This window comes from Symphalangus syndactylus, chromosome 20, assembly GCF_028878055.3.
Source record: "Symphalangus syndactylus isolate Jambi chromosome 20, NHGRI_mSymSyn1-v2.1_pri, whole genome shotgun sequence".
NCBI lineage: Eukaryota > Metazoa > Chordata > Mammalia > Primates > Hylobatidae > Symphalangus > Symphalangus syndactylus.
The window spans coordinates 17,606,414-17,620,941 of NC_072442.2; the positions used below are offsets into that span (position 1 = coordinate 17,606,414).

The 14,528-nt window shown below is 38.3% G+C and overlaps 1 protein-coding gene across 10 annotated transcripts in view; it reads left to right on the forward strand.

Moving 5' to 3' along the window:
- BCAS3 (BCAS3 microtubule associated cell migration factor) overlaps positions 1-14,528 on the forward strand; it is a 727,466-nt gene that overhangs the window by 419,768 nt on the left and 293,170 nt on the right. The window contains exon 23 of one of the 10 annotated variants that reach the window (XM_063628505.1): positions 2,222-2,662. The exons of the other annotated variants lie outside the window; for them this stretch is intronic. Coding sequence (XP_063484575.1) covers positions 2,222-2,259 — 38 coding nt within the window. The 3' untranslated portion in view covers positions 2,260-2,662. Of the gene's footprint in view, positions 1-2,221; positions 2,663-14,528 lie in introns of those variants that run through there. 10 annotated transcript variants of the gene reach the window in all.

Sequence of the window (14,528 nt, forward strand, 5' to 3'; positions counted from 1 at the left end):
GTACTGTGCCTATATTTGTTGCTGAACAATGCCATGCTTTTCAGCATTCCTAAGGTTGGTGAATGATGCAGTGGAGTTGGCACTTGATTAAATGTAATGAACACAGTATTGAAGGCTACAGAGTTGATGACTATTTTGCCTTTGATCACTGAAATGTGGAGAAGCAACCTTGACAGAGAACGTAAATACAATCTATGGATTCAATTTACTCAACCTGTTGAGTATCAAAGTGCCTAATCTGTGGAAGTAGAGAGAGTCCAAATGCTATAGCTTGAATGATTTTATTATCAAAAGCATCAAGTTTAAAAATGCATTAACTTAACTCTGGTCTGTCTATCACAGTTATTAATTTCCTATCCTTGGAAACAAGCTATGAATATGTATCATTAGTACAGAGAAGGAGATCTTTGCCTTTATAGGTGATAGTTGCTCCATTAGTATTATAAAACTGTTTTCAGCCAGGCCTACTAAATGGTAGAATTGTCTATAGTGATATATTTTCTCGTTTCTAAGTCAAGTGATAAAATAAGGACAGTGATGCCTTGCTTTATAGTGCAGCTGGGGAGCATCTGAAGACAGCGCATGGCAGGATTTTGTCCAAAAATTCTCTCTCAAGTAGAATTATTAAATACTCGGCATTAGTCAAACAGTTGAGTCAGAGAGAATTTTAATCTATAGCGATTTCAAAATCCCTAGAGACTGCTGATTTGATTGAGGCTTAAACTGTGAAACAAAATGGAAACAAACACAAAACTGATTTGTGAAGGTCACTTTAAAAAGACCAAAGCTTCTGTCTGTGGATATGGATATATTTTTAAGTTTCAAAGCTAATGGGTTTTATACATATTCTTAGCTTTCTGATTTTTTGGTTAGTCGATTGTACCTTGCATCTTACTGAGCTGCCCCATCTAGGGCTATGCCTTCATTTTTAATGTAGACTATTACTTTAGAGGACTCATACTTGTTCCTACTGCTTTAACTTGGCAACCATGGTTGTCCCCTGGAAATGAGCATGGAAATGTGTAGAGTCGCTATCATTGCTTCCCTGCACTGAATGAGATATCAAGATGGGGAACTTAAACAATAAATCCTTTTTATAGTCACATTCTGAGAATGTGAAGAGATTGTTGTGCTCGTTTGGAATGATCATTTACAATTGTGAATCCTGGAAATGTTACATATTTTAATCTGAAGTATTTTATTCAAGATTACAAGAGTAGGCCTTGATTGGGCTTTTTAAACCTTCTTAAACTACCAGTTACCTCTCAATTGGTTCGGATCCCTTTTGAATGAGAAATATACGTTAACGCATTTTTTGAGTGAATAATGTGTTGTTGTGGAATGTCCATCTACTTTAATAGGACCAACTGTTGTTAACAGAATTACTTTCTACGTCTGTGGAAAACAACATCTAGGCTAACAAAAATCAAGTTAGCAAGTCTAACAAAATCGAGGCTAAATAATTTGAGTTCTTTATGGAAAACTGATGTTTTATTGTGAAGTGACCAGCAACTAGGAACACATGCTGCTAAAGCAGTTACCTTGTGTTATTAAAAGTAGACATTCAATACTAGATTCTGAGGTAACACTCCATATATATATATATTTATTTTTTATTTTTTAATTTTTTGAGACAGAGTCTCCCACTGTCACCCATGCTGGCTGGAGTGCAGTGGCACGATCTTGGCTCACTGCAGCCTCTGCCTCCCAGGTTCAGGCAATTCTCCTATCTCGGCTTCCTGAGTAGCTGAGACTACAGGCACCTGCCACCACACCCAGCTACTTTTTGTATTTTTAGTAGAGGTGGGGTTTCACCTTGTTGGTCAGGCTGGTCTTGAACTCCTGACCTCAGGTGATCCACCTGCCCCAGCCTCCCAAAGTGTTGGGATTACAGGCATGAGCCACTGCATCTGGCCAACATTCCATATTTATCATGTAGCAATCTTAGCTGTGTGTAAAGTCATCTCATGCAACAAGGGAGGAGCTTCAGTGAACTGTTATTTAAATCCTTTTGCAGGAAGAGTTTTTAAGTTGATTTTTGAGTAAGGAATTAGATCCTACATGTAAATAATCTGATATGTAAGTAGTCCTAAGATTACTTAATTTGCATCAGAGATACACTGTATGAGTTTCGATGGCATTGACCTCTCTGCCTGAAAGTACCAATCTTTTGAGTAGGAAAGAACTTATTGGTGGCTAAGCTTTATTATTACTTTTCTAGGCCTGTTTTCATTCCAGGAAGCCATGGTACCTTTCTGAAAGACAACCAGAACAGTGAAACACGTGTGCTGCTTTCTTTAACTTTGAGCTAAAGAAGCCTCATAGATAAGGAATTGGACTTTTATGAGTAATTCTCTCTTCAGTTACCTCTCAATTGGTTCGGATCCCTTTTGAATGAGAAATATACGTTAACGCATTTTTTGAGTGAATAATGTGTTGTTGTGGAATGTCCATCTACTTTAATAGGACCAACTGTTGTTAACAGAATTACTTTCTACGTCTGTGGAAAACAACATCTAGGCTAACAAAAATCAAGTTAGCAAGTCTAACAAAATCGAGGCTAAATAATTTGAGTTCTTTATGGAAACATATTTATGGGAAAATTTTGTTGTATATTCTTCTGTTAAAAAGAATCTAATAAATTTTTATAATTGCTTCTGAACCGGGAAGTGCACCTCTAATTATGATCCATGCATTGGAGTCAGCTGCACATTAGGAAGATGCTTATCTGGAGGTTTCATTGCCTGTTACTTGGAGATACGACCAGTGTGGCACCTCTTCTGTTGGTCTTCATTGCCCTGTATTACCTTCAAGCATTTTATATGACTTCATGGATTATCTTTTTAATTTTTCCTATGGCACATATTACACCTAACCCTCTATTTTAGTGACAGCTCTTGCTCTGTCTAACCTTGTGGCAGTATAATTATTTTTCATATAATTACTTTATTCACAGATATAGAATTTAATGTGACGTAATTAAATCCTTTGGCAATTATAACAGTTTTTAAAGTGAAAATATTTTATTTAAATCTTGGGTCTGCAGTTTATTTTCTAGATATCTATGTATTAATCTAACAACGTTATTCCATTGAAACTAAAAGAGGTGTGCAGAGCATGCCACTTTTACCACGTAATGGTTTTTTTCACAATTTCTTAATATCTGGTAATCTCTGGTTCATGCTTTTGCAAAGAAACACATTGCCTAAAATACATATTTTTAAATTATTAACTTCAGTGATTTAAGCACAGGGTAAATTCTATGCCTTTAGACACCTACGAACTAGATTCTTACTGTCTCTCTATAAAGTACATATATTTTCGATTTTCAGCAGTTCTATAACTGCTTGATGAGTAGATGTTATTCCCTTAACGTCTGTCTCATCTTGTCTTTGGTGATTCTAATGACACCATACCGGCTGGGTGCAGTGGATCACACCTATAATCCTAGCACTTTGGGAGGGCGAAGCGGTGGATCACTTGAGGTCCGGTGTTTGAGATCAGCCTGGCTAACATGGCGAAACCCCATCCCTACTAAAAATACAAAAATTAGCTGGGCATGGTTTCGCATGCCTGTAATCCCAGCTACTCAGGAGGCTGAGGCACAAGAATCGCTTGAACCCGGGAGGCAGAGCTTGAACCCGGGAGGCAGAGGTTGCAGTGAGCTGAGATTGCGCCAATGCACTCTAGCCTGGGTGACCGAGCAAGGCTGTGTCTCAAAAGGACAAAACAAAACAAAAACCATCCTACCTAAAATTTGTGGGGGTTAAATAATTGTAAGATGTTCCATTGTTGGCTGAGGAGATCATTTTGGAAATGGACACATTATAGGATTTTAACCTAAGACACAGGCTACCCAGAACAAATGGGATTTGGGGCAGTTGCTCACTTTTTCCCATGTCCAGCTGATGAACAACAATGTTGATGAATCATTGATAGTGTTTCTAGCCAAAGCACTGCATCAATTTATTCATTTTTCTGTACGTTCATTTTGGCTAGATAGCTAAGAATTTCTTTCTATTCTTTGTACCTTATAACATGTGCCCTTCTTTTGATAAAGGTGTAGGACCTCTAAAGAGAAAGCAGAAAGACAGTTGTCAATGTCTTGTTGGAACTTTGTTTTCCAGATTGCTGACGATTCTTGTTCCAAAACTTGAAGGCTGTACCTAATAGATAACCTTTCCTTGCTTCTGAGTCATCAAATCAAAGAGCCTAGAAAGATCTGGTTCACCCTGAGTTTGTTTGTCCTGATTCGTGGTTTTACTATGGGGATGGATGTTTACTAACAAAGAACTCAGATAATTGATATCGAAAGACAAACTTATGTGTGACTCATATGAAGAGCAGACATCTTTATCAAACTCTATTAAAGAAAACATTTTATAAAGTTATGAGGTGTGGTGGAAGCAGTATTTGTGTACATGCCTGAGGAAGTGTGGTGGAAGCAGTGTTTGTGTACATGCCTGAGGAAGATGGTAGTGTGAGAAGGACAATGTGACAGATAAGAAAAATGACTTCTTATCCTGAGCAGCCTTGGATCATAAGGTATTAGTGTTACATCAAGCATTTCAGTAAATAGGGACAAAGTTGAAGACTTGGGGTTTTTTGTTGTTCTTGACTCAAGAGAAATGCTACTTTTGTTGTACAATTGAAGTAATAAAAATAATTAATTTAGGAGATACCTTTTGAGCACCTAATTTTCCCCACTATCAAAATAACTTGTTTACTGAAGAACAGTACACCCTTAAAATCCCAAACTAGTTTGATTTGATTGGTTTTATAATGATCATTTATACCTACTTTATGTATTTGGCATTTGGTACATCACCTTCAAAAAAACAAATAATACTCATTAATAGAGAAGTGCGATTAGGTAGGTGACAAGGAGGTTATTTGAGCAGTTTTTATTTTGTCTTGCAGTCAAATCTGTGCTGGAAGGACCTTCTTATAGAGGCATTCTTTTATCATATAGAGATATAGAGATTTTGTTCATGGACTGGGGGAAGAGTATTCTTTTCTTTTTTTTTTTTCTTCGAGACGGAGTTTCACTCTTTTTTTTTTTTTTTTTTTTTTTTTTGAGACAGAGTCTCGCTCCGTCGCCCAGGCTGGAGTGCAATGGCACCATCTCAGCTCACTGCAACCTCCGCCTCCCTGATTCAAGTGATTCTCCTGCCTCAGCCTCCCAAGTAGCTGGAATTAACAGGCATGCACCACCACGCCCGGCTAATTTTTTGTAATTTTGGTAGAGACGGGGTTTCACCATGTTGGCTAGGCTAGTCTCGAACTTCTGACCTCAGGTGATCCACCCACTCGGCCTCCTGAAGTGCTGGGATTACAGGCGTGAACCACCGCGCCCAGTGGGGGAAGACTATTCTAAGATTATATTTCACTGTATCGACAGTTGCCATTCCAATCTGAGGCCGACTTAGATACTATTTCTTAAAGGCTGTCAGAGGCACAGAGATGCTGATGGTAAAAATAAAGAGATTAGTGAGAGACATTGTTCAGTCTACAATGATGTGGCCACATAGCTCCATGGTCTTAAAGCTAGAACTGAGTGAAAAAAGCCAGGACTTTATAATCATGGTCTTGAACTTTTGCTGAAACCTTCAAGTCATTCTCCTACCATGCCATTCACTTCTACATCAGTAAAAGAAGATTAAGAGTCCCTATGTAAAACTTTTTTTACCACCTTTTTTGGAAGGGTTGTGTTAAAATTATTTCCTAAAGTAACTCCTGAATATAAAGTTCTTCAGAAATATTAAGATATTTTTTGAATAAATGATGTGATTTTCAGTTAATAGAGTTTCAGATATTCTTGATGATTATAAAGTGACGAAAACTCCAGGGCATGTACCTTGGGTACTGAAAGCTTGTGTGGGATCAGTAAGAGGATTAAGGATAAGAGTGAAATTAAAAGAAGGCTCAGCCCTGACCTGTGAACAATCCCTCAGAGGGGAAAAAATATTCAAACTCAAATATTAAGATTGGCTTTTATATTAGAAATGAGTAAATGTGTACATTAAATTAATTCTAATCTTTTGACTATCTACTGTCTGTATAAAATCAAAAGTAAGTTTTACAGATTAAGAACATAGGGAAAAGACCTTATTTGCCCATAAGGAAAATGCTCAGCTGTATCTCTCCTCTTCTGATTTAAACATTCCTCTTATTCTTCTTTCTCTTTTCTTTTCTTTTCTTTTCTTTTCTTTTCTTTCCTTTCCTTTCCTTGTCTTGTCTTGTCTTGTCTTGTCTTGTCTTGTCTTTCTTTTTTTTTGAGACGGAGTCTCGCTGTGTTGCCCAGGCTGGAGTGCAGTGGCGTGATCTCGGCTCACTGCAACCTCTGCCTCCCAGGTTCAAGCGATTCTCCTGCCTCAGCCTCCCGAGTAGCTGGGATTACAGGCATGCGCCACCATGCCCGGCTAACTTTTGTATTTTAGTAGAGATGGGGTTTCACCATGTTGCTCAGGCTGGTCTCAGACTACTGACCTCGTGATCCACCCTCCTCGGCCTCCCAAAGTGCTGGGATTACAGGCGTGAGCCATTGCGCCTGGCCCTTTCTTCTTTCTAGTATGTATAGGATGTTAGAAGACCAAAGTCAAGTTAACAATGAGGAAAATTTTAGTTCAGCACAATTAAGAAAAAATGATAGCCCCATTTGAAGATGAAGAAACAGTAAACAGAAGTAGAAGAAGCTGTTGGGAAAGTGTCTTCTGATGACACATTGCTTCTTTGAATAAATCTTTGTGTCAGCTAAAACCTTGCCTATGCTTTCTGTATTGCAAGCACCAGGTCCTTGACATGGCTTTAAATCTTTCCTAAGCATTTTGAGAGGGAATTGATGCAGTGCTTCTCACTGTTGATATACTAGGGTTCCACATATTTACATGGGACTTTTTGACCAAAGACCCAACTTTTCACTTTTGTACATTTACTCTGCCTCTCCTACAGGGCTGGACTGTTTATGTAGTCTGTTGCATCAGACTATGGTGGCAGGGGGACAAGGTTGGGGGCACTATTAGAATTTGTTTAAGTCTGAACCGGGAATTCCATTTGTCTTAGTGACATGAGTGTCAAACTGTTAGTGCAACACTATTTTAAACTGTGTGTAAGAGCCTGAGAGGCTTATGCTTATAGGTGCCATCTATAAACTTAGAAACAAACAAAGAGCCCCTCTCCATTGAATAGTAAGCCCAGTAGGCAATTAAAGAGCAGCTTGGGACCCCACTTGGTCAACTAGTCAGAACCAGAGCTCTTGATATTCCCTCTGGATATTGTTGAGAACTGTCACAGAAAGGCTAAAGTAAATAATCAAAATGAAAATAGTTGTTCCAGAGAAAAGTCTTGCTCTGGAAGCTTGGTGTTAAGGAAAGAATAATGACCACTAATTTATGGATCTTTGTTAGTTCTAGTCTCAGCGGAGTCCCTTTCAGCTTGAAACATGGATAAACCTGTGTTTTCAAGCACCTCTGAAGATGTTTTTAAAATTAGGGTGTAATTTGGGTATAGCAAAAATGCACGTTTTAATCATACAGCTTGATGAATTTTTATACTCAGTTAGCCACCACTCACATAAAAACATAGAATATTTCCATCAACCCAGAAAGTTTCTTATGCCCCTTCCAGTTAATACTACCTGTGACCTAGAGCTAACCACTTTCATCATCACAGGTTAGCTTTGCCTGTATTAAACTTCATGTGATTGGAATCATCTTGTGTCTATGCTTTTGTATCTAACCTCTTTTGCTCAACTTAATTTGTTTGAGATTCATCCAGGTATTACATGTATCACTAGTTCATTTTTAATATTGCAGTGTAGTGTTCCATTCTGCAAATATACCACTGTTTATATATCCATTATTCTGTCATTTCCAGCTTTTGGCTATTAGGAATAAAGCTGCTATAAACATTTTTTTATAAGTCTGTCTGTCTGTCTCTCTCTCTCTGTCTCTCTCTCTTCAACATATGCATACATTTCCTTTGGGCATATCCCTAGTACTGGAATTGCTGGATCACAAAGTAGGCATATGTTTAACTTTATTAGGAACTGCCAACACGTCTTCCAAAATGACTGTACCATTTTGCATTCTTATCAGCAATGCATGAGCATTCCAGTTGCTCCACATTCTCATCAACACTTGATATTATTGATCTTTATTTTAACCATTCCAGTGGATGTGAACTATGGTTTGAATTTGCTTTTCTCAGCTGAGCAATGATATTGAGCATCTTTAATATACTCAATTGGCCATTTGGATATCATCTTTTGTAATGTCCTAGTTAACTCACTGATTTTTATTAGATATGTTGTCTTTATTGAATACCAAGTGTACTTTAAATATTCTGGATATGGGCCTTTTGTGACATATGTGCACTGCAAATATTTTCTTTCAGTTAATTGCGTTTTCACTTTCTTAATGGTGTCTTTTGACAAGCAAAAATCGAATTTTTTCATTGTTTTTTCCTTTTATGTTTTCACAAACAAAATCTTTTGTCCAGTCTTTTTTTTTTTTTTTTTTTTTTTTTTTTGAGACAGAGTCTCACTCTGTCACTGAGGCTGGAGTGCAGTGGCATGATCTCAGCTCACTGCAACTTCTGTCTCCCAGGTTCAAAGTGATTATCCTGCCTCAGCCTCCCGAGTAGCTGGGACTACAGGTGCCCACTACCATGCCCAGCTAATATTTTGTATTTTTAGTAGAGATGAGGTTTCATTATGTTGGCCAGGCTGGTCTCGAGCTCCCGACCTCAGGTGATCTGTCTGCCTTGGCCTCCCAAAGTGCTGGGATTACAAGTGTGAGCCACTGTGCCCAGCCCCTCCAGTCTTGAAGAGATAACTCTTTTCTAGAAATTGTATAGTTTTAGCCTTCACATTTAGGACTATGATCCTTTTCAAATTAATTTTTTATTGTGAGTGGTCAGGCGTGGTGGCTTATGCCTATAATCCCACTTTGGGAGGCCCAAATGGGCAGATTGCATGAGCGTAGGAGTTTGAGACCAGCCTGGGCAACACAGCGAAACCCTGTCTGTACAAAAAGTACAAAAATTAGCCAGGCATGGTGGTGCACACCTGTTGTCCCAGCTACTTAGGAGGCTGAGATGGGAGGATCACTTAAGCCTGGGAGGTTGAGGCTGCAGTGAGCTGTGATCGCACCACTGCACTCTAACCTAGGTGGCAGAGCAAGACCTTGTCTAAACAAACAAACAAAAAATTTTATTTTGATGTAGGGCAGGGATCAAGGTGTTTAGTTTCTTCCAGTTGCTCCCTCACTGTTTATCAAAAAGATACGCTTTTCCTTTTATGAATTGCACTGATGCCTTTTTAAAATTTTTATTTTTTCTTGGGTTCTTTATTCTGTTACATTGATTTATATAGTTGTCTTTTTACCCACATTGTACTATCTTAATTACTGTAGATGTTTAGTAAGTTTTGAAGTCTCATATTTTAAGGCCTCCACCTTTGTTTTTCATTCTGGTTATCTTGGCTATTCCAGGGCCTTTGCATTTCCACCCATGTGCGTTTGTATGAACATACCAGTGGTTTTTCAAAGTGTGGTCCACAGAACTCTGGGAATTCCCATGACACTTTCAAGTGGTCTATTAAGTCAAAATTATTTTTATACTAGTACCAAGTTATTATTTGCCTTTGTTTTTTCTACTGTGGTGAAATTTAGTATAGATGGTGCAGAAGCAATTGTGGATAAAACTGGTGGCCTGTTATCATAGTAAAGGCAATGGCACCTGACTATGCTAGTAGCCTCTGCTACCTACTTAGAGTTCTTTTTTAAGCTGTATTCACCTAAGAATATCTTTGAAGCAGTAAAAATCATCAACTTTAATTTTATTAAGTTTTGATCCTTGTGTAACTTCTTAATATTCTGTATATCAAGTGGGAATGAATGCACAATAGTTGTCTTGAGGGAAAGCCATTGTGGTTTGTAAACTGAACTAGCAACTCTTTTCATGGAATACCATTTTATCTGAATAAAACAACTATGTTTATTCAGACATGGGCATTTGGCAGAAATTTTCTCAAAAATAAGCAAACCCTGTCACTTTGAAGAAAACAACTAACAATATTTATTACCAATAATAACATTCTAGCTTTCAATTGAAAATTAAAAATTTGAAAACCTTGTATCCAGCATTGTCTGCTTAACAGAGTCCCAATATTTAAAGACATTTCTCGGCCGGGCACGATGGCACATGCATATAATCCCAGTACTTTGGGAGGCCAAGGCGGGTGGATCACCTGAGGTTAGTTCAAGACTAGCCTGACCAACATGGTGAAACCCTGTCTCTACTAAATACAAAAAATTAGCTGGGTGTGGTGGTGCATGCTTGTAATCCCAGCTACTGGGGAGGCTGAGGCAGGAGAATCGCTTGAACCTGGGAGGCAGAGGTTGCAGTGAGCCAAGCTCGTGCCACTGCACTCCAGCCTGGGCAACAAGAGTGAAACTCTGTCTTAAAAAAAAAGTTCTCATTAAATAAGTAGTGATATTAACTAATATGATTTTTTACATAATAGATATTAAAATATATCAGTATTTGGAACATCTGTAACATTTTCCAAATGACCAGTTTCATGTTACAAAATCATGCAAGAGTAAAGGACTCATTCCAAATGCAAGATAGGACAAAGGATTTTAATGTAATAGAATATGAAATTTAATTGATATGGTTTCAGATTCCACACTGCAACTAGTTTGTTAAGGATCATATCAAGGAAGAATATCCCCAGAACCTGAAAATGCTATTAATATACTTTATCTTTTAGCGTTACATATTTGAGTTAGACCAACTTTTCTTTGTGTACGTCAACCAAAACAGCATATCAGAACAGATAGAATGCAATAGCAGATATGAGAATCTAGCTGTTGTCTATTAGAGGATTTTCTCATAAAAAATGTTACCTTTCTCACTACTTTTTGTTTAGAAAATATTTTTATATAGAATGTAATTTATATTTCTACATAGAGGCTTTATCATTGTTTTAAAATTAGCTGATACATAATTGTATTAAATGTTGATAGATATAGTACCTATAAACCAAAGATCTTTGAGGTCCTGGGTTTTTTGTTGTTGTTGTCGTTTGCTTGTTTTTTTGAGACAATCTCGCTCTGTCACCCAGGTTTGAGTGCAGTGGTGCAATCTCGGTTCATTGCAACCTCTGCCTCCAGGTTCAAGTGCTTCTCCTGCCTCAGCTTCCCAAGTAGCTGGGACTCCAGGCATGCGCCACCATGCCCGGCTAATTTTTGTATTTTTAGTAGAGACAAGGTTTCACCATGTTGGCCAGGCTGGTCTTGAACTTCTGAGCTCAAGTGATCTGCCCACCTTGGCTTCCCAAAGTGCTGGGATTACAGGTATTAGCCACCACACCTGGCCGGGGTCCTGAGTTTTTTTAAGCATATCGGGATCCTGAATTTTAAAATGTTTGAAAACCACTGGTATGCATATTCTCGTACACACACACACACACACACACACACACACACACACACATATATTAAATTACTAGCTTGTTTTTTTATTTCTACAGAAATTCAGATGAGATTGGATTGGGATTTCATTGAATCTGTATATCAAATTTGGAAGTATTGACATCTTAAAAATACTAAATCTTTCAAAACAAGCTTTTTTTATTTTTTGAGTTGGAGTCTTACTCTGTTGTCCAGGCTGGAGTGCAGTGGTGTGATATAGGTTCACTGCAACCTCCACCTCCAGGGTTCAAGCGATTCTTGTGCCTCAGCCTCTGAGTAGCTGAGATTACAGGCAAAATATAAACTTTTATAACTATTCACTTATTTAAGCCTTCTTTAATTTCTCCTTGATAAGTTTCAATGGAGAAGTCTTACACATCTTTTATAAAAGTTTTTTCTTTCTATTATTACGTTTTGATGATAATAACTGTAGCACGTTTTTATTTCACTTGTCAGTTTTCTTTATAGCATATAGAATAAAATACTTTTCTGTATAATAAACTTGTATCCCAGCCTGGGCAATATAGTGAGACCTCGTCTCTACAAAAAAAAATTTAAAAATTAGCTGAGTGGGCCGGGCGTGGTGGCTCACGCCTGTAATCCCAGCACTTTGGGAGACCGAGGCGGGCGGATCAAGAGGTCAGGAGATCAAGACCATCCTGGCTAACACAGTGAAACCCCATCTCTACTAAAAATACAAAAAATTAGCTGGGCGTGGTGGCGGGCGCCTGTAGTTCCAGCTACTTGGGAGGCTGAGGCAGGAGAATGGCGTGAACCAGGGAGGCGGAGCTTGCAGTGAGCCGAGATCCCGCCACTGCACTCCAGCCTGGGCGACAGAGCGAGACTCCGTCTCAAAAAAAAAAAAAAAAAAAAATTACCTGAGTGTGGTGGCATGCACCTGTAGTCCTAGCTACCTGGGAGGCTGAGGTGGGAGGATTGCTTGAGCCCAGGAGGTCGAGGCTACAGTGAGCCAAGCCTGCATCACTGCACTCTAGCCTGGGTGACAGAGGAGAGACCTTGTCTCAAAACAAAAAATGAACTGGTATCCAGCAACTTTTCCAAATTCATTTATTCATTCTAATAGTAGAATCTCTTGGATTTTCTACTATGTAATCATGTCATCTGCAAATAAAGATGGTTTTATTTCTTTTTAATCTTTATATTTATCTTTCTCCCATATTACACTTGCTTAAACCTCCACTACATGTCAAATAGAAATGATGATATTGAATATTCTTGTTTTCTTCTCAATCCTAGGAGGAAGGGTTTATTATTTCACTATTAAGTATAATGATGATAAGTAAAAATTTATCAAAACTGAAGGACAGAGAGAAAAATACTGAAATAAAATAGAACTCAGCGTGAGCGGTATATCAAACTATAGCAATATCAAACTGTCTAACATCTGTGTAATTATTTCACATACATGGAAGAAAAGAAGAGGATATGGCAAAAGAAATACATGAAGGGTTGAGAATTTTCCAAAGTTAATGAAAGACATAAGTCAAAGTTTTAAGAAACTCAGTGTATGCTGAGTGAAATATTAATAAACAAAGAAAACCATACCTAGACATATTATAATCAAACTGTTCAGATCTAAACATAAGGAAGGAATTTTAAGAAGCCTACTCTGTTTATTTCTTTTTTTTTTCTTTTTTCTTTTTTGAGACTGAGTCTCGCTCTGTCATCCAGGCTGTAGTGCAGTGGCGTGATCTCAGCTCACTGCAAGCTCCACCTCCTGGGTTCATGCCATTCTCCTGCCTCAGCCTCCCAAGTAGCTGGGACTACAGGCGCCCGCCACCACGCCCAGCTAATTTTTTGTATTTTTAGTAGAGACGGGGTTTCACCATGTTAGCCAGGGTGGTCTCGATCTCCTGACCTTGTGATCCACCTGCCTCGGCCTCCCAAAGTGCTGAGATTACAGGCCTGAGCCACTGTGACTGGCCTCTTTATTTCTTAGGTTTATATTTAAGTGATGGTTTAGACTTTTGATAAAACGAGAAATTGGGAAAGTAGCAGGATGATTTTTAAGTTTCCTTGACAGTGTGAGATCCCCATCTCTGAATAATCAAGAGGCTCTATGAGGAATCTTCAGGATATTTTTCAATAGACAGAAGTAAAAGAAATGGGAAACCAGTATTAATTTATAAACAGGTGCCCAACACCGTGCTAGGTCTTACCACATGTCTCATCTCATTTAATCTTCTTTAATTAGGATCACAGGTCCATTTCAGCAATAGTCAAAGAACAGGACCTAGGACACCTAGCTTCTGATACTTAAAATTACTTAAAGTGCATTATGGTGACACCTCAGATAAGTCCAAACCTCTTTCTACCCTGCCTAATCAAATATTCATTTCAAAACACTGTATGCTGAAATGAGCCACGTGGGAGTTGAAGAGAATCAACTATTCAGGTGGTGAAAATGTGTGAATGCAGCTGGCAGATGAAGTTCCAGTGTGATGAATTCCCAGCTTGTCCTTATTGCTTTAGGCAACAACTGACAGGCCTGACTGGTCATTGGCTTTCCATTCCTGGCATTGATATGACTGAAAATTCTTAATGTCACAGATCCTTAAAAGCTGTCCCTGTTATCATGGATACAAATGGTGCTGGAGGGTCCTTCTTGCATAGAGATGTAATCAATATGGTCTGGAGTTCTTGACCTGAACCTGTAATTACTTGGGCATTTTGAAGGTAGCTTGTTGTTACAGAACATGCATATATTCGGAACGTTTGGACTGAGTTGTGCATGGAGAGGAGAAAAATAGAGGCCTTGTCCCCCTTTCTGTTCTCAGTATTTAAGAGGCCTTCATAATCACAGAAGAGAGTGATATTATAGGATTATAACATTGGATTTTTGGTTTTGGGTGCTGAAGTTCAAATCTCACCTCTGAAGTGATCCTGATATTTTGCCAAAGTTGTGATTTTAATATTCTGTGGCTTGTAATTGTGATTTTTCTAATACCAGAGTAGAATTTTGGGGAGGAATTTTTCTGAACCCAAATACCTCAATTTGAAGTGAGGCTTGGCTTTAAATAATTACACATT